Here is a 21,298-nt window from a genome sequence, read left to right as displayed (position 1 = left end):
TAAGTAAACAATCTTAAAAAAAACAATTGTTCCTATTAAATATATCTATTATCAGAAGTGTTTACTAGACTATGTATAGAAATATATAAGCAATAATAGATTGTATACTGAAAGATAGGTTTTGTATCGGGACATAGAGCAATGATCACATGACAAATGGCTGGGAAGAAAAAAGAGATAAAGAATAGAAAAGTATAAAGTATGTGCAAGGTTAGAGATGGCTGGAGGAAATTCCCAAAACAAATGTTTTGTTCTTATAGTTATCCTCACCTGAGGACCTGCTTATTGATTTGAGAGAGAGAGAAAGGGAGGGAAAGAGAGGGAAACACCAATGTGAGAGTGAAACATATTGGTTGCCTCCTTTACCTGCCCTAACCAGGGATCAAATTCTCAACCTAGTTATGTGCTCTAACTGGGAATCACACTCTCGAACTTTTGGTTTATGGGACAACACTCTAACCAACTGAGCCACATTGGCCAGGGCATAAAACAAATGTTTTGAGAATAATTTTGAGGCTAATGGAAGATATAGGTCTTCAATGGTATCTATGTGCCCTCAAAGTTTATTCTATCCAAAATTTAAAATCACAGTCTGCCCTGGCTGGCATTGCTCAGTGGATTGAGCATGGGCCTGCAAACCACACGATCGCGGTTTGATTCCCAGCCAGAGCACATGCCTGGGTTGCAGGCTGGTTCCCTGTAGGTCAGTTTCCAGCAGGGAATGCACGAAAGGCAACCATACATTGATGTTTCTCTCCTCCTCTCCTTCCCTTCCTCTCTCAAAGATAAATAAATAAAATCTTTTAAAAAAATCACAATCTAGACAAACTGTTATCAACTTTTTACACCACCAACATGCCTTTGAACAACACACCAATGACACATTAAATCAATCATTTTTATGTTGGGATCATGGGAAGGATATGGGAATTTCTATGAGATATGAATGTGGTTTGAAAAAGCCTCCATATAGACCAGAAATCTTGAGGGTCACAGAGGATCCAGATGGTAGGGAGACAGCAGTGATACAGTAGAGTCTCAGGGATGGAGCAAAGCCAGGAACAGCAGGGAATTCGGGTGGTGCACAGTTGGGGGACTAGTGCCTGGTGTGCAGCGCACCTGGGTTGGCGCCCAGAGCTCCAGTCCAGTTCCCCATGCATCTCCCTCGGATTCGTAGGGAGGCCTGGGCCTGCTGAAGGGACCGGAACAAAGACAGGAGCAGGAGGTTTTTCGGCCAGGGCACAGTTCAGGGACCAGTGCCCGGCTTGCAGCGTGCCTGGGTGGGTACCCAGCGCACCTGGGTCGGCACCCAGCGTTTTGGACCGGTTCCCAGAGCATCTCCCTCAGATTCCTTGAGAGGCCTGGGCCTGCCAAAAGGTCCGGAACAAAGACAGGAGCAGAAGGGTTTTTGGCCGGTGCACAGTCCAGACACCAGTGTACAGCTCGCCTAGACAGGTGCCCAGCCTGTCTAGGTTGGTGCCTAGCCCTCGGTTTGGCTTTCCGATTCTGGTGCATCTCCCTCGGACTCTTTGGGAGCCCTGGGCCTGCCGAAGGGTCCTTGGGAGAGAGCTGGGACTCTCAGCTCCCTCCCTTTCTGGCCTAGTAAGGTTGGGCGCTGGGAAAGACTTGTTTGCTAGAATTTGCAGAGAGGGTGCTAAGGACAAAGGGCCTCAACCACAGACTCTGTGGTCGTCATCTGTGCCCCGGAGAACTGATAGGCACAGTGTGGGGCTCTGACTCCGATAGACACAACTGCCTCATCTGCTCCTCACCCAGCCTGGCAGTGAACCCCAGGTTGGGCAGAGGGCCTGGAGTTCCCCCACAGAACTGAGGCAGGTCTGTGCTCGATCCCGTGGGAACCAGGCTGCCTAGCTGGCGCAGGCACCCGCATGCCCCGCAGCCGAACCCATGGTGGTAACCCCTGGGAAAAGAGCTCTGTGAGGAAGTCCTAGATCCCCATCGAAGGGAGCTGGGGAGAGGCGCTGACAGTTTGGCTCCTGAGAGAGGGCTTCCAAAAAGAACACACTAATCGCCCCTCAGCCAGCTACAGCCAGAAAAAACGGTTTGGCCAGTTTGAAACCAACAAGCCACATTTCTTTTCTTTTCTTTTTCTCTTTTTAAGTAATCTGTTATTTTTTAAATTTTATTATTGCTTTATCTTTCAATACTTTTTTATTATGTGGGTAAAAGTGATTTCTGGCAAAAAGAGTTTTAAAAATTTAGTGAAATCTACTTCTTCCTAAAAGTTTGTTTCCTTTATTTTTCCTCAGCGTTTATTTATGAAGTTGATATCTATATGTGAATTTCCTTAAGAATACATTTTCTATAGTATAACTCCTCATACTAAATTGCTAATTAAGAATTAGCTGTAACTCTAGTGTTGAGTTTTTTGGGGTCATATGTACATTTTATAAAACTAAAATTATTGTTCTGAAGAATATTCTCCATTTATGGACTTATTTAGCATGTTTTATTAGGAAACGTTTTCAATTAGTGATAATAACTCCTCGGATAAACCTCATCGGCTAAGATATTGCCACTGCACAAAGTAGCATGTTTCATTGAAGTTTACCAGAAAGTCCTGGGTGTCCAGGGGTTCCTGGGATTCCAAAGCCTGGTTGACCTGTCAGGGAATAAACCAAAAATTCTCAAATAGATAATAATAACTGAAACAGCACAAATTATCTTCCAATTATTTAAGTTTTTATTAAGTGCTACAATGTATATTATATGAAACATGTAGAAGATTTATTTCAAACATGGAACCACAATTCTAACATGAGAAAATTACATATACATATATACTATTTGTGATGAATGTTAAATATATACTTATATAATATGAATATATAAATGGAATATAGATTGCATAATAAAAGAAAGTCATCCAGAGGACTTCGTAAAAGTTGAACAGCCTCTTGACATGAAAAATTGAGCAAGAAAGGATATGGAGTTTTTCATAAGAGGGAAACAAGTTGAGTGATAAATGTGAGGTTACATTCTCAGGATACAGTGGAATATAATTAGTATGGGAAAGGGTGTGGTAGCTTAAAGAGTAAGAAAAAAGATATAATTTCATTGTGGGTAAAAAATGCCAAAAGTTAAAGTATACAAGGGTTAAATTATAAAATTAAAAACAATAGAAAACATAGTACCTGGTTCACCCTTCTGTCCAGCTGGTCCAGGAATACCATCTTGACCTGGTTTTCCTTTGTCACCTGGGTGTCCTGGTGGCCCAGGATGACCTCTGCTACCTAGATTACAGGTTAGGAAGGTTACATCTATTTCCTTCATTCCCTTTTCCCTTCATATTCCCCAGTCTTTCTATCCTAGATTCAAATAGTTCTATCCAAAAGATAAAACGTGCCTCTGAGACACTCCTTTAAATTATGAAATATTATGAAAAAGCATAAAAAATAAAGGGTGATGTGAATAAGCAACAGTTTTATCATCCACTCATTATCCACAATGTTTGTTTCTCATTGTAATCAATCTTTATACTATCCAAGAAAGTAAGGTGTTGGAGATGGGGTGCCTTATAGGCCTCATATAGGATCAATGAAAGTGATTTGCTTCATAATTTAGTAAACAAATAAAAGTGCTACTCCTTGCCATTCTAAAAAAAAAAATCAGGCTTTCTATATACTATAGGATACTTGAAATAACTCTTCCTGGAAAAAGTGAGCCCCCAAAATAAGTTCTAACAACAGTAATTTCATATAACTTTTATTGAGTTCTGCACTTTGTACTTAATAAGCAGAGCTAAGTGAACAGTTTCCTTCTCATGAAAACATTCAGCTCCCTGAAATGATCTGACTTTCCCAAAATGAACATGAGGCTTGGTTTTCTAGAACAGCAAACCCTTTTTCATGCTTACCTACAGGACCAGATTCTCCTGGAAGTCCAGGGTTCCCAGGAGGACCAGTAATGCCTTTTGGTCCAGGAAGGCCAGGGGTTCCTAGACCAAAGTATTCAGTTCAATCAAAAGAGAAAAACTGTGCTGCTTTGGGAGCTACAACTCAAACTGACAATTTATAGTGTCAGCATAGAAACAGTGAAGAAGAGAAAAATACACAAAAAGATGCTGGTGTTTGCTCGGTGTTTCAAGAATTAAAAATTTTAAGTTTATTTATCTAGAGGCTGCATTTATTATATATTCATAATAAAAGTAATTACCACCATATTATACTAGTGGAACTAGCAGAATTCCATTGTATAGATATATCAAAAATTTTAATCTAGTCATACATTTTTGAACATTTGGCTATGCTTTAGCTATTCCATAGTAGATATCTATTGTATTTATAGAAACTTGGTCTACTTCTAGTTTTTGGCTATTATGAATAATGCTGCTATGGATATTTCTGCATTGATATTTTGCAGTTATATGTCATTATTTATCTTGGGTAAACACCTAGACAGGAATGGAACAACTGAGTCAGAAAACAGGTGTATAGATATAGATATTCACAATAACATTTGGAAATTCCAGTTGCCCCAGATATTTGAACAACACTTGGTGATATCAGTTGTTTTAATAATAGCCATCCCGATAGGAATGTAGTGTTAATTCATTGTGATTTTAATTAGCATTTCTCTGATGGCTAAGAATATTGATGAACTTTTCATGTGCTTAGTGGCCATCCATATACCTTCTTTTATAAAATGTTCAAAGTTTTCCCCATTAAAAATATTGAACTGTATATCTTATTGACTTGTGGATGTTCTTTATATATCCCAGAAATCAGTCATTTGTGAGATATATGTTTTTGAAGCATTTTCTCCTACTCTGTAGCTCCCCTATTTATTTTCTTTCTGTTCTATTGTTTAGAGTATATTTTATTGATTATGTTATTATACTTGTCCCATTTTTTACTCCCCTTTATTCCTCCCCTTAGTTTATGTCTATGGGTCATATATATAAGTCTCTGGCTTCTTTATTTCCTATACTATTCTTAATTTCTCCTTGTCTATTTTGTACTTACCAATTATGCTTCTTATTCCCTATACCTTTTTCCCCATCCCACCCCCTTCCCTAAGGCACTGATAACCCTCCATGTAATCTCCATTTCTATGATTCTGTTCTTGTTCAGTCTATAGCCATACCACCCCGAATGCACCCAATCATGTCTGATTCTGTTCCTGTTCTAGTTTGCTTAGTCTGTTTTTGTTTTAGTTTTTTAGGTTCAATTGTTGATGGTTGTTTGTTGTCATTTTACTGTTCACAGTTTTTATCTTATTTTTCTTAGATAAGTCCCTTTAATATTTCATATACTAAGGGCTTGGTGATGATGAACTCCTTTAACTTGACCTTATCTGGGAAGCACTTTATCTGCCCTGCCATTCTAAATAAAAGCTTTGCTGGATAGAGTATCTTGGATCTAGGTCCTTGCTTTTCATGACTTCAAATACTTCTTTCTAATCCTTTCTTGCCTGAAAGGTTTCTTTTGAGAAATCAGCTGATAGTTTTATGGGCACTACTTTGTAGGTAACTTTCTCCATTTCTCTTGCTGCTTTTAAGACTCTCTCCTTATCTTTCATCTTGGGTAATTTAATTATGATGTGTCCTGGTATATTCCTCCTTGTGTCCAATTTCTTTGGGACATTCTGAGCTTCCTGGACTTGAAAGTCTACTTCCCTTGCCAGATTGGGGAAGTTTTCTTTCATTTGTTCAAATAAGTTTTCAATTTCTTGTTCTTCCTCTTCTACTTCTGGCATCCCTGTGATTTGGATGTTGGAAAGTTTAAAGTTGTCCCAGAGGTTCCTAAGCCTCTCCTCATTTTTTTTTGAATTCTTGTTTATTCATTATGTTCTGGTTGAATGTTTATTTCTTCCTTCAGTTCCAAAATGTTGATTTGAGTCCCAGTTTCCTTCCCTTCACTGTTGGTTCCCTGTATAATTTTCTTAGTCTGACATAATTTTATTTTTTAATTATTTTATTGTTGTTCAATTATAGTTGTCTGCACTTTTCTTCCACCACTCTCCCCCACCCAAGCAAAACCCACCTCTCTCCTTTCCTTCCACCCTCCCCCTTGGTTTTGTCCATGTGTCCTTTATAGTAGTTCCTGAAAACCCTTCCCCCCACTCTTGCCTCCCCCCTCCCCTCTGGTTACTGTCAGATTTTTCTTAATTTCAATGTCTCTGGTTATATTTTGCTTGCTTTTATTTCACTTTGCATAGCCTTCACACTTCTTTCTCTTTTGTGTTTGTACTCAAATCATTTCTGTGAACATCCTGATTACCAGTGTTTTGAACTATGCACTTGATAGGTTGGCTATCTCCTCATTGCTTAGCTCCTTTTCTGAAGTTTTTATCTGTTCTTTCATTTAAGCCATTTCTTTGTCTCGGCACACTTGTTATGTTGTAAGGGGCAGAGCCTTTGGTACCCACCAGGGTGGGGAACCCACCTCACTGCGTTGAGGTGATGTATATGGGGAAGGTGTCAGAGAGGGAACAATGCCACTTACTTGGTCCTTGCCCCACTTTCAGTCACTTTCCCTGCTACTTACAAGAAAATCGGGCCCTTCTGGTGCTGATTTTCAGGTAGGTTGGTATATGTACATTCTAGGACCCCGTAGGTCGCTCCAAAAAACTGTCCTGTGAGGCTAGTAGTTTCTCCTGCTGCTGCACCCCTGACAGGATTTTACAGCTGGAGGTTTCTGGGGCTTTAGTTTCCTGTGCTAGAACCCTGGGTGGTGTGGTCTATCTTGATCCCAAGTTGCTCCTCCAGACTCTCTGCACATGAATGTGAAATTGCTTGGTCTGCCAGCCACCACCTTGCCATGAATCCTCTCCACCCCAGCTGCTCAACTCCTTCCCTCCTACCAGTCTAGATGAATGTTTCTTCTTTAACTCCATGGTTGTCAGACTTCCATACAGTTCGATTTTCTGGCAGTTCTAGTTTTTTTGTTGTTGTTGTTTTTAAACTTGTTTGTCCTTTTGATTGTGCCAGGAAGCAAAGGGTATCTAGCTATGCCTCAATCTTGACCAGAAATCCCTATTTATTTTCTTAATGGTGTCTTTTGATGACAAGAAGCATGGAAGAGCTCAGGTTCTTTACAAGGAAAAAAACAGTGTGGTGCAATTGGATATCTGTATGGAAACAAATGAACCTTGACCCCTACTTCACACCAAAAAATATTTTAAGATACACCATAAACCTAAGTATAAAATCTTAAACATTAAATTTTGTAAAAAAATTGGAAGACTATTTGCATAAACTTGAGTAGGTAAATATTTCTTGAATAGGGCACAAAGAGCACTAACTGTGAAAGAAAATTGATAAATTGGACTTTATTAAAATAAAGAATATTTGTTTGTCATACAATGGTATTAAGAGAGTGAAAGGCAAATCTGAGACTGCAAGAACATATTTGTAATATATGTACCTGTCACAGGAGTAATAAATAAAATATGCAAAGAACTGCTCTGAATCAATAAAGTAAAAGACAAACAACCCAATTAAATTTTATCAAAATCACTTTGGGCAGGCACTTAAAAATATGCTATACAAATGCACAATAAGTATACAAAAAGATGTCCAACATAGTAATTCATTAGGAAAATTTGAATTAAAACATCAATGAAATATTTCTCTATGCCCATCCGTATATCTAAAATTAAAAAGACAGGTAAGGATATGGCCAACTGGATATTTCACAATGCAAAAAATAACCAGTTTATGGTCATGGTAAACCACCAGGAGCCACCCATGGACATTTTAGACATTGCAAGTAGGGCTGTAATTCATAAAACTACTTTGGAAAACTGACACCATGTACTAAATTTAAACGTACTCAGTAATTCTACTACTACTAACCTTTTGTCTAGAAAATGAGTACATATATCTACCAAAAGGTATTAAACAATGTTAATAGCATCTTTTTCCTTAATAGTTTGTGATAAAGGAAGAAATTTGCCTCTACCCTTCTATGTTCTTTCAACTAGCCTAATAATCTGTTCCAAAATTAGACAGATTAAAAAGAAAATAAACAAATTTACTTACATATGTATGGGAACCCCACATACATGAGAGATTCAGAGACAGAGATGTAAAATGAGTTATATATGGAATCCTGAGCTAAGGCACCTGAGGCTTTAAAAGGGAAGGTGGTAATTCACTGGATAATAAGAGCAGAGGCTCAGTAATTAGATGTTTGTGCTGCCTCAACAATAGGTCATAAAAAGTTATTTCTTGTAATAATTCTTATTATGGGCAAGGTTCCAACTTAAATTCTTTAAGATAGAAGTAAAAATTTCTCTTGAACCTGCAGGGTCTCAGCTGCCTTCAGCTAAAAAATATCCAGATGCCAAAGTGGCACATCTTGGGGAGACCTGTTCTGAGCCCAAACTGGAAACAATCCAAAGGTCCATCAATAGGAGAGTGGGTAATTGATTATGTGGGAGTGGGTATTATTGAGAGTGGGTAATTGTATTCTTTGATGGAATATTACAGAGCATTGATAAAAACCAAACTACTGAAACATGGAGCAAGATAAATGAATCTTACATAATGATGAGTGAGAGAAGGCAGACAATGAGTGAAAGATGGATATATATATTCCATTTATATAAATTTCAAAAATAGGGAAAATTAATCAATAGTGATAGAAGTCATAGTAGTGGTTACCTGGGCGTGTGGGTTCACTGTGGAGAATGGGTAAGCTTTATGGTGTGAAGGAACTATTTTATATCTTGATATGTAAGGTGAGTATGTGGATATATTAATGGGTAAAAATGCATCTACAGTCTTACACACTTAACTGTGTTTGTGTTATATTTCAAAAAATCTTAAGAAAAATATACCTAAAGGGCCACTCCATCCATGCCACTGTTTAATACAAAATAAACAAAACAAATTAAATACAAGCATAAACAGAGAAGGGACTATAACAATCTAATTGTTCAGGCCACTTTTTTATTTATAGTACTAAGTCCCTTTGCTTTCATGACACAGTCCTCGTCATTTTAATGAACTGGATGATTGTTCATTCTACCAACAGCCACCCACTGTGTGCATGAGTACAATGTTCTCAGAGAATCAGCAGCAGGCTGGGGCTTGGCAATGCACATTATCACCCATAAAAAGAGTAAAGCCCCTTAATTGAATTATGGCTAGCAGTCAAAGATCGAAAAATGCTCCACCAAATATTCTCTCTGTCCACAGGATATTGTCCTGCTGTGTTTATACTATTCATTCTCATTTTATACAGAAAGAAATTTGGACAAAGAAATGTTAAAGACCTAGTTCAAGATTATGTTGCTAGTCAGTATCTGATTGGGAAACAGAATAAAGTCCACCAAATAAGACTGTGCTCTGTGATATGGGCTAGAATAAATAAAGAGGAAGAGAAGGAAGCATTTAAGAAAAATATATTACCAGGAAATCCAGGAAGACCTGGTTGTCCTTTTGCTCCAGGGGTCCCTGGTAATCCAGGCAAACCAGTATCTCCTATAGAACCTTTGACACCAGGGTTCCCTGGATATCCAGGCAGACCAGGTTCACCCTAAAATATAAGTAAAAAGATAAAACTGAAGTCTTTCCACTTCTCAGATTATATAACAATGTAACATTAAAGAGATTTTACTATGTGTTAGGCACTATACTGATTGCTTTACATAAATTATTTCATTTAATCATCTCAACAGCCCTTTGAGTTAGCTTTTATCTTTTCCACTTATAAATAAGAAAACTGAATTTTGGAGAACTCAAGTGCCTAAGATCACTAGTAAGTGGAAGAATTAGGATTTGCATCCAAGGCTTGTCAGAGTCCAGAGCTCTTGCTATTCCCCTGATATATTGTATAAATGCATTATCAAATTTATACAATAAATCCATTGTATCCATTTATCCATAAAGATAAATCCATTAATCCTTAACAACACTGTAAGAAAGATACCGTCATTATCATTTTTTACAGTGATTTAGCTGGTAAGTGGTAGAATCTGGATTTGGATCCAAATAGTGTGATTTCAGAACCTGTGATAATCATTCCTAGTATGCTACAATAAAATTCATTGCTTAGAATAAGCAGACTCTACTGCAAAAGGTCAATTTCATCTTAACATAAAGAAGTCTGTCATTCTTCAGTGGACGTCTCAAATCCCATTTCCTCCATGGAAACTTCCAGGGCAAAGAGAGCTTACCCTAAGAATTTAATGTAGATTCTTATTCTGTCATGTCTATAATGGTTTTACATATGCATGTCTTCACTCTTCAACTACACTGAAAATTTCTTTGGGGTCAGAGGCAATTCATATATAACCATTTTTGCTTAATGAACATTTGCATTGTTTTCTAATAAATACATAGAAAAATCAGACCCACTTTCACAAGTTAACAGAAGTTTTTCCCAATAACAATGAGAACATATGTCATAACTTTATATCTATAACTATCACAGTATTCACTGCTCTGCTCATAAGAATCATGACCTATCCAACAAACTGTTAGTACTCAATAGATGGTATTGAATATCACCTACTCAATATCATCTATTGAATACTTCCTCCCAGATTTAGTGCTTATACTTGTCTAGGCAAATCAGATAATCTATCTGTGATTCAATTTTTTCTGCATTATAGTAAAACCTTTTTAAACTAATGCCTTTTACACCTCCCCTTTTAAAAAATCAAGAGACTTGGGCATACATAAATAATGCCTATCTGGAATAACCCAGATATTATTAATATAATGAGAACAGTTTGTATGATATCAGTGTAACCTGGAAGACAAGGAGAGTGGACAGGAATGTGTATGTGTGAACAATGACAACTTCACTGTACTAGTTAGACAGCTGGGGAGGTAGATACTGTTGAGAGAGCACGTGTACTGTGTGGCCATAGCATTCAAAGTGACTGAGTAAGTAGAACAACGAAACTGCATCAAATTTTGTGTTAAACTTGGACATTCCTCCATGGCAACTATTGAGATGATTCAGAAGGCTGCGGCTATGGGCAACTGGTGATGGGAAGCTGCATTACAACATGCCCACTCATGCATCATGTCTCCTGCAGGGTTTTTTTGTGAAATACCAAATTAACCAGGTGACTCAGCTGCCCTACAGCCCAGATTTTGCACCCTGCAACTTCTGGCTTTTCCCAAAACTAAAATCACTTTTGAAAGGGAAGAGATTTTAGACCATTGATGAGATTCAGGAAAATATGACAGGGCAGCTGATAAGAATTGGGAGAACTGTGTGAGGTCCCAAGGTGCCTACTTTGAAGGGGACTGAGGCATCACTGTCCTATGTACAATGTTTCTTGTATCTTCTTCAATAAATTTCTCTGTTTTTCCTATTACATGGCTATATACCTTCTGGACAAACTATATATATAGTCTAAACCTTTATAAATCAAATGTCAGTACATTTTCACACACATAATAGGTATACAATTAAATTTTGGATTTAATTGGTTCCATCTTAGGTATTTACACATAAAAGCTTTTAATAAAATATCATAATTATTGTTGTTATTCATGAACCAATGACATTTATATGCTAATATAAAAAAACAAGAAGAAAATTCAGATATTCTAATGGTAAACCTGAAAGGTACTAGACAAACTACGGTGAAGTATGTTAAGTTCTAGAAATAACACAATCCATAATTTCAGCTAGTACTTGTTCTTAAATACAGTTCTTTTTCACTACCTTATGGCCCTAATCCTTCAAACCATTTATACTGTAAAAAAAAAAAAAGTAAACATTTTACTGGGATTTCTGAAAAGAGCTAAAATTTGCTAATTACATTTTATCTAAACTTTTATTATTCATACATACTTTCAGAGAAAATAATGAACTTCAAAAAAGGTAAGCAAGACTGACAGCTTTCAGATGCATGGGGGGCAGAGGAGGCCTGGATGAAAGAAGGTGAAGGGATTAGCCAAAGAGCATATATGTATAACCCATGGACAAAGACAACAGTGGGGTGATGACTTGAGGGAAGGGGTAGCAGGGGCTGGGAGCAGGGAGTCAAAGGATGAGTAATAATAACATCTGCAATACTGTCAACAGTATATACCCTTCACCTTTTTCACCCCAGTACTCCAGATACCTCCACCACTCTGGCAATTATCAGTCTGTTTTCTGTATCTATGAGTCTGTTTGTACTTTTTAATTCCCATCACCCATTTTGTCCACATCCACCCTCCAGTTTTGGAAACTGCTATTCTTTCTCTATGCCTATGAGCTCATTTTTTGTGGTTGATTTTATTTTGCTTATTTATTCATTATTTTTAGATTCAATGTATAAATGATATCACATTGTATTTGGCTTTCTTTGTCTTAGAATAACACCTTCAATGTCCATCTATGTTGTATCAAATGGCAAGATTTCCCTCTTTTTTATGGCTGAATAATGTGATATATATATGCACAATGTACCACTGCATCATTTTGGTTACCCATTCATCCATTGTTGGACATTTAGTTTGCTTTTATATCTTGGATTTTGTAAATAATGCTGCATGAACATGGGAGTGCATTTATCTTTTCAGGTTAGTCTTTTTTTCTTTGCATAAATGCACAGAAGTAAAATTGATGATTCATATTGTAATTCTATTTTTAATTTTTTGAGGATGTTCCATACTGTTTTCCATAGGATTAGCAGATACCTACTTCTGTCCAAAATGTTCATAGAGACATTTGGTCCATGCCAAACAGTCATTGATATTTGGTCCTGTCCCAAACATCCACACTAAGAAAATGTCCCTGGTTCAGATAGCCCATGTTTCTTTTTTTTTTTTTTTAAGATTTTATTCATCCATCTTTAAAGGGGAAGGATAGAGGGAGAGAAACAATTTATGGTTGTCTCTCGTGTGTCCCCCGTTGGAAACTGGCCTGCAACCTAGGCATGTAGGTTTTCACCTAGGGTGAAAAGTACTGGGAATCAAACCGCGATACTCTGGTTCGCAGGCCTGCACTCAATCCACTGAGCTACACCAGCCAGGGCTTATTTTTATTTTGGGTTTACAGAATTAACACATAAAATACTGTCATGTTTTATTGGTCCAATAATTGTGTTGTGGTTTTATTTCTAATAATAATCCTTCCTTCAGCAGTGTAGCTGATAATGGAACATGGGGTCAGGTGGATGGGTCTGGTTTCAAATCTTGCGGAAGAGGGGAATTTATATTAACTATAGTCCAAAAGTCTAAATGGATGTATTTTGTTGACAAAATTTACATCAATATGTATAAAGGATATTGGTCTCTAATTTTCTTATAGTATCATGTCTGGCTTTGGAATCAGGAAAATGCTGGCATAATAGATTGAGTTTGGAGGTGTTCCCTCCTCTTCATTTTTTTTGAAGACCTTGGATTAACATGTTCTATTCTGGGGAATGTTCCATGTTCCCTAAAAAATGTGTACTCTACTTTTGTGGTTAGAATGTTGTATGTATGTCTGTTTGGTGCAACTAACATTGCCCATTTTAAAAATTAGTTTATTTGCTTTCTTATTGACTATAGCAGTTATTTATATATTTATATATTCTGTATACAAATCTCTGATATATCTATTACTTGTAAATATTTTCTCCCTTTCTGTGGGTTGTCCTCTTACTTTCTCAATGTTATCATTTTCAACACAAAATTAAAGAGATAATATATTCCAATTTATATTTTTCTTTGGTTGTTTGTGCTTTTCGTGTAGTAACTAAGAAATCATTAACCTAACTGAAAGTGATGAAGATTTAGTCATGTTTTTTCTAAGATTTTAATAGTTTAACTCTCATAGTTAGGTCAATTCATTATCCACTGAGGGTTAATTTTTGTGTATGATGTGATTTAGGGGGCAGCAATTCATTCATTTGCATATAGGTATCTTCTTGTGTTTAGCACCATTTGTTAAAAGATTTTTATTTCTTCTAATTGTCTTAACACTTTTGTTGAAAATCAACTGACAAAAAATGTACAGGTTTATTTCTAAACTCTATTTCATTGATTCTTATGTCTATCTTATGCCACTATTACACAGTCTGGACTGCTGTAGTTTTATCGTAAACTTTGAAACTTAGTAAAACATACTATACAAAGTGAGGCCTCTATATTCATTCTTTTGTTTTCAAGGTTGTTTTGATTATTATGGATTCTATGTATTTTCACACAAATTTTAGGATCTGCTTGTCAATTTTAACAAAAAGCAATCTGGGATTATGACAGATTGTTTAGAATTTGTTATATGATTAAATTTTAAGAATATACTGAGGACATTTGCCAACTGAAGCATTTTCTGCTTCCATCCATTATAATTTCAGAGATGAGTTATTATGGTAATTTTGCATCCAGTATATAAATATTAAAATTCAGTGAGTACAAAAAAAATATATATGAACAAATTTAGAAATATTTTAAAATGACATTTCAAATCAATGAGTAAATAATAAAGTTTCACCTTAAACAACATACAGAAAAGGTCAGATGGATTAAAAATGTTAATATTAAGAACAAAATCACAAAGGTACTGGAAAAATAAGATTATAAAATTATTAGGATATAGAAGTCTTTATAACAATCAGAAAACTGTGCTCCTGATCTTTACCACCAAATCTACTTCTCCCCAAATCTTTCCTATCTCACTATGTAGCAACTCTATTCTTCCAGTTGCTCAAGACAGAAAGTTTGGATTCACCCTTGATATCTCTTTTTTTCTCCTATTCTATAAGCAAATTGTGCTGGCTTGACCTACAAAATATATTAATATTCTGACTATTTCTTATTTGTACTACCTTGGATATTCAGTTAAAACTACTACTACACTTTTATTAATTGCCTAAGTTACTTTTTTATGTCTTTTTACATTAGTTAATAATAACTGGACAAAGACCAACAACCCCTTCACTAAAAAGGGAAAAGAAAACCAAAACCAGGCAGAAATAAGCCTTTGGTTTACTGAAACATACAAAGAGATTAAGATTAAGACAGAGGTAAAGAACGAAATCAGAAGCACGTTGCCCATTTTTTGAACTGGCTGCAAACCCTGTAACTTATCTCTTTACAATGTAAGAGAAAGAAGAAGGGGTAAATTTCTTGCCAGAGTATACTATATCAATCTATACTTTGTTTAATTAAGAATTAGGGCCCTGGCTGGTGTAGCTCAGTGGATTGAGCACGGGCCTGCGAACCACATGATCACGGTTCGATTCCCAGTCAGGGTACATGCCTGGGTTGCAGGCCAGTTCCCAGCAGGGGACTCACAAGAGGCAACCATACATTGATGTTTCTCTCCCTCTCTCCTTCCCTTCCCCTCTAAAGATAAAGAAATAAAATATTTTTAAAAAAGAATTGGGAATGAGCACAGTATTAAAGAAAAACCACATCTGCTTTTTCTGGCATATGTCTAGAATAGGATTACCTTTGGGCCAAGAAGACCTGGAAGACCAATGCCTGAAACACCAGGATCGCCTTTTTCTCCTTTCTGTCCAGGTAATCCTGGGAATCCAGGTTGTCCAGGAACTCCAGGAGTACCAGGGGACCCTTTCACACCCTGAGGCCCTGTTAAAAACATGTAAAATGCAATATTTTACAAAATACATTTTACTTGTGAAATATCTATGATATATATGACCAAATAAAAGAGTCAGAAACAGAACTCTGCAAATTCTGTATAATATAATAATGAACTTTACAAGCAGGATTATATAAAAGGCTATTTTACAAGAAGTTTAAGTGAAAGGGATACAACTGGAAAAAACATACAAGTTTGTAAATTTTTACTTTAAAGGTTTCTAAAGTTCCGTGCCTTAATTCCTAGTTCAAATATTTATATAATGAGAAGCTTTACCCACTAATTACCTTAGATATTGTCTCATTTTGATTCTGTGAACACCAGTCTCGTTTCTGATTACAAACAGAGTGAACCATCTTCCATTAGTGGATCTAAATATTTGGGAGATTTCATCACTCACCTGGAAAACCCATACTGCCTGTGTTTCCTTTAAGTCCAGGGAGTCCTGTAAGTCCTGGCTTCCCAGGAAGACCAGGATTACCCTGGGGACCTAAGAAAGTCAAATTGGTAAAATTAAGAGAAGTCAGTAATATTGAGGTTGCCCAATTTCCTCAAATGGGTCATAATTAAAATGCAATCATGGAATTGGATGGATCAAATATTAATACACGATCAAGTTCCACAGATATAACAGCATAAAACAGATAAGAGGTGCCTAAGAAATCTCCTTAGGAACATATGACAATATAATCATGGTAACAGAGATCTCCTAATACAGACTTATTTTAAAAATTAAAATTTTTTACCAGGACACCTTGTTTTTGCCTTAAAACTATTTCAAACACCCAAAGTCCTATTTCTTGTATGTGCATAACTATCCTTACTGTATCTGTCACATACAAATCCAACATAATGAGTCTGTTTTTAAAATATGCAGAAGTAGCTTTATCATGTAATTCTAATTATATAAAAGTAAGAAGAGCAGCCCTGGCTGGTGTGGCTCAGTGGATTGAGCACTGGACTATGAAGTGGGTGGTCGCTGGTTCAATTCCCAGTGGGGGTGCATGCCTGGATTGCAGGCCAAGTCCCTGGTGGGGGACATGGGAAAGGCAACCATGCACTGATGTTTCTCTCCCTCTCTTTCTCCTTCCCTTCCCCTTTCTCTAAAATAAATAAATAAAATCTTAAAAAAAAAAAAAAGAAGAGCAAAGTGGTAACCTGTCATGGTATACCTCCAATACATTTGTCCATGGATAGATGTGTTGATGAAGAGGTTCTGGACGGTTACCTCCTACAGTCCTGGCTGCTGTGTTTACGCATTCTTCCTAGAGGTTAGGTGCCTGAGCTCTATGGTGTCACACTGTTTTTTTCCAAGGACCCCGATGTTGCCTTAAACATTTTTTCTTTCACACTTATTTCCAACTTGCAGAAGAAAAAGCAGAAGACATGAAGGACAGAAAGGGAGGTAATTTCTCTTCCCAATCACACATTAAGGCAATGTAGTACAGAGTCAAAAGGAGAAAAACAGACCTAAAGGGTTCTTATGAAGATGGGGACCAGCTCCTCTTTACTCATTAGGGGCCCAAATAAAAGAAAATGGTTTAACAAGCAGCAAGAAAGGGTTTTGTTAGTGATAAGAAAAATCCATGTTGACTGTATGAGGGTGATTAACATGGTTTAATAATTGACCTGTCTGAAGGCAAAGAAGTAAAAAAAAGTGAATTCTTCAGGCTACTACCAGATACTTGTCTTATTTACATGTGTTGTAATTTATGTAAATAAAACCCAGCACCCTACTTGGATATACTTCTGGTTATATGTAAACTTTGCTACCATAGAAAGAAAAAATTTGACCAAAACAGTCTATAAATTTCCTGTATTAATAGTTGGGCCAAATGGCAACATTTTTTTTCTAAAAGAGAACTCCATATCTCGGCAGCTATCCAAGCTACTCAGTAGCTACTCATATTGCCATGACCAGATGGCACATGACATCACACATAACACATTACAAATATATAATAAATTTTTCAGGGTTTAGGTCAATTATCCAATTGCTACAGGTGGTCTATCATAAATACCTGGTAGTCCTGGTAATCCAGGTTTCCCACTCAGTCCAGGCTGCCCTGGGTCTCCAGGCAAACCCTGGTAACCTTTTGGCCCAGGCACTCCAGGAATACCTTCCAAGGATGAGTATAAGAGACAAGTGAGGTTGGTATCATTAATCCGTTAAATTAATTTGGCAAAGGAGGCTACCCATATTCTGAACTGTGAGTGAAATACAGACATCAGTGATATACAGACGTAGCATGAACCAGCAGCACTGGACTCATACTAAAATCCTCACTTTTTTATTTAGCTACCATTAAGAATTTACAGCATTCAACAATTAAGTCACTTTCCTCTTTGGGCTACAGTTCCTTACACTGTAAAATAAAGGATTTGGGACAGATTATCTCTAGGCTATCTCATATTCTACAATTACCGTTAATAACCCTATATTAGAGGCAAGTATAGAGTCTTTACTAACTCTGTTTTACGGAAGGCATAAAATGAAAAAGAAATCTTGCAAGGAGTAATTCAAGAAAGATATGTCATTTTATCCATAAAAAATTAGATGGCCTAGCATTTTTTGATTACATACAAGACTACCATGATGCCTTAAACACACTTTTGATGAAAAAAAACCCACCAAGTCTTACTCTTAAGGAAATTTTTAACATCATTGTATACACATACCCAAATACACACTCATGTGTACATATAGACCGACAATATTAATGATTACAAAACAAAGAGAGCCACAGACTTTACTGTAAGTCTGTTTTAGAGTTCCATGTTGTTTGACAGGCTATTCTATATAGATTTGATTATAAGTGTTTTATCAATTTGTGCTTATCCAAAGTTTCTGCTTTGGTATGAATATGCTATATTTTCATAAAAATAATTTTTCATTAAAATGGTATACTTCATAATTTATTTGGTTTTAATAAAATAACTATAAAAAGTACAGCTGTTCCCCAGATCTATTTTCAGTGCTTCCCCCCAGGGCCCAGCCTGGCTGTTCAAACTGAAGTACTTGTTTATTCTGCAAAGGCAGTATAACAATTAAGTGTATTTAAAAGCCAAGTATGGCCTTCTGGTTAAGATAGAAGAGTAGGAAGACAAGCTTTGCTTCCTTGCACAACCAAAAGAAGAATCACAACTAACCTCAAAACAAAAAACACCCAGAACTGCCAGAAAATCAAACTGAATGGAAGTCTGACAAGGAAGGATTTAAAGAAGTCATATTCATCCAAATGGGTAGGAGGGGCAGAGAGGGGAGCTGGGGCAGAGAGGACATAGTGTGGGGGAGGGAGGTGGTAGTGGGAGAATGGACAGTCCTGCATTTACATGTGGTAGATAAAAATAAGGAGGGATACTTTGGGAATGAGCAATCCCACTGCCATACCAGACTGGGAAGTCCAAGTTCCAGCGCTGGGAAGAGAAAGCCTCATAAACTCTGTTTGTAAAAATCAGTGAAGGTTGGGGCAGTGGAAGAAACTGCTGGTTACTCAGGAGAGTCTGTTTAATGAGCCCACACAAACTTAGAACGTATGCGAACCTTCCCACTCTGGGAATCACCACCAGGGCAATAGCTAGAATGGTGCCAGTTACACACAGGAAGTGGGTGAAGTGACTGGAAACATGGTGAGCACCGAGCAAGACTTCAGAAGCCAAGGAGAGTCATGTTCCCTCTCTAATCCCTCTCCCCTACACAGTACTACAGACTGGTAAAGTGGGTTGCCTGACCATGGTGAATATCTAAGGCTCTGCTTCATATAATGTAACACATATGCTAATACTGGGAGTCAAAATAGCTCTACCTAATACACAGAAATAAACGCAGGGAGGCTGCCAAAAATGAGGAGACAAAGAAATATGGCCCAAATGAAAGAACAAAACAAAACCCAGAAAAAGAACTAAACAAAATGGAGATAGCCAACTTATCAGATGCAGAGTTGAAAACATTGGTGATCAGTATGCTCTGAGAACTCATTCAGTATGGCAAAAACGTAAGAGAAGAAATGAAGGCTACACTAAATGACATAAAGAAAAATCCACAGTAACCAACAGTGAAGGGAAGGAAGCCAGATTCAAATCAACAATTTGGAACATAAGGAAGAAATAAACAGTCAGGTAGAACAGAGTTAAGAAACAAAAATTCAAAAAAAATGAGGAGAGTATAAGAAGACACTGGGGCATATCCAAATGTGCCAACACCTCAATCATAGGGGAGCCAGAAGGAAAAGTGAAAGAACAAAAAATTGAAAACTTATTTTAAAAAATAATAAATGAAAACTTTCCTAATTTGATGAAAGAAATAGACATACAAGTCCAGGAAGCACAAAAAATACCAAACAAGTTGGACCCAAAGAAGACTACACGAAGACACATCATAATTAAAATGCCAAAGGTTAAAGGTAAGGAGAGAATCTTAAAAGCAAGAAAAAAGAAGAGAGTTACCTACAAAGGACTTCCCATAAGGCTGTCAGCTGATTTCTCGACAGGAACCTTACAGGCAAGAAGGGGCTGGGAAGAAGTACTCAAAGTGATGAAAAGCAAGGACCTATAACCTAGATTACTCTATCCAGAATGGAAGGGCAGAAAAAGTGTTTCTCACACAAGGTAAAACTACAGGAATACATCATCAGCAAGCTATTATTACATGAAATGTTAAAAGGACTGACTTATTTAAGAAAAAGAAGATAAAAACTATGAACATTAAAATGATGATAAACTCACAACTATCAACAGCAAAATAAAAAAAACCCAAAAATAAAAACACACTAAGCAAACAACTATAACAAAAACAGAATAAAAGATAAGGAGATCATATGAAGGGTTATAGATCAGCTGGGAGGGAAAGGGGAAGAATGGGAAAAAAGTACAGGGATTAAGAAGCATAATTGGTAGGTAGAAAATGAGACAGGGGGATGTTAAGAATACCATAGGAAATGGAGAAGTCAAATAACTTATACACATGACCCATGGACATGAACTAAGATGAGGGGTTGCTGGAGGGAAAGGGGTACTGGGCAGAGTGGAGCCAAGGGGGGAAAGTTGGGACAACTATAATAGTATAATTAATAAAATATATTCTAAAAAAGCCAAGTATGATATGGATATCAAAATACTACATGGCAACAATATACCACTCATCCCCATCTTGTTTCAGGGGAAAAAATTAAAGGACCAGCAAATTTCCCAAACACTGCAATCTGTTTTTTAAGTATTTGTGGCTACTAATCTTTTTCTCTCAAATACGTCATATACCATCTTCTGGAATCCTCAAGGTGACTGCCTAAATCTATTTTTAAAACCTCCCAGTTTGTGACATACAAACTAAAAAGAAAATAAACAAAGTAGATCATTGAAATAGTATAAACCAACTGAAAATTAATTTACATTATAAAAATTTGATGCATCTAAATACCTTTCACTGGTGAATCCAAGACTATAAGTCACTTTTCATGACATTAAAAATTAAAATTCAGATATACCTGGAAATGTATTAATAAATAAATAGATCCATTTACCTGGTAAACCAGGGTCCCCCTTTTCTCCTTTTGAGCCCAGCAGCTCTGGATCCATTGGCCCAGGAGGGCCAGGAAGTCCAGGTTCTCCTTTACTACCTTTTTCTCCTGTAGGACCAGGAGGCCCTGGCTGACCCTGCAAGCCATCATCACCTAATACCAACAAGTGTGGAGAAGACAAAACAGATGATATTTATCCATCCAGAGTTAATTAATATAAATATTATTTATATCATATGTTCTATAGTTAGGTAGGCCACTGGCTAGCCAAAA

At 36.8% G+C, this 21,298-nt stretch overlaps 1 protein-coding gene and 1 pseudogene across 3 annotated transcripts in view; both read right to left on the bottom strand.

The window, feature by feature from the left end:
* The window catches only part of COL4A5 (collagen type IV alpha 5 chain), a 293,639-nt gene that overhangs the window by 37,004 nt on the left and 235,337 nt on the right, over positions 1-21,298 (bottom strand). For all 3 annotated transcript variants that reach the window (XM_053657521.1, XM_037167116.2, XM_053657520.1), the window contains 8 exons: positions 21,029-21,178; positions 17,531-17,629; positions 15,910-15,999; positions 15,357-15,496; positions 9,380-9,506; positions 3,878-3,958; positions 3,156-3,254; positions 2,573-2,623 (listed from right to left, as the gene is read on the bottom strand). In XM_053657521.1, coding sequence (XP_053513496.1) covers positions 2,573-2,623; positions 3,156-3,254; positions 3,878-3,958; positions 9,380-9,506; positions 15,357-15,496; positions 15,910-15,999; positions 17,531-17,629; positions 21,029-21,178 — 837 coding nt within the window. The remainder of the gene's footprint in view (positions 1-2,572; positions 2,624-3,155; positions 3,255-3,877; positions 3,959-9,379; positions 9,507-15,356; positions 15,497-15,909; positions 16,000-17,530; positions 17,630-21,028; positions 21,179-21,298) is intronic.
* LOC119065202 (uncharacterized) lies at positions 2,429-2,551 on the bottom strand (annotated as a pseudogene).

Source organism: Artibeus jamaicensis, unplaced genomic scaffold (genome assembly GCF_021234435.1).
Source record: "Artibeus jamaicensis isolate MK-2021 breed Jamaican fruit bat unplaced genomic scaffold, CSHL_Jam_final scaffold_461, whole genome shotgun sequence".
NCBI lineage: Eukaryota > Metazoa > Chordata > Mammalia > Chiroptera > Phyllostomidae > Artibeus > Artibeus jamaicensis.
This window is presented reverse-complemented; position numbering and strand designations above follow the sequence as displayed.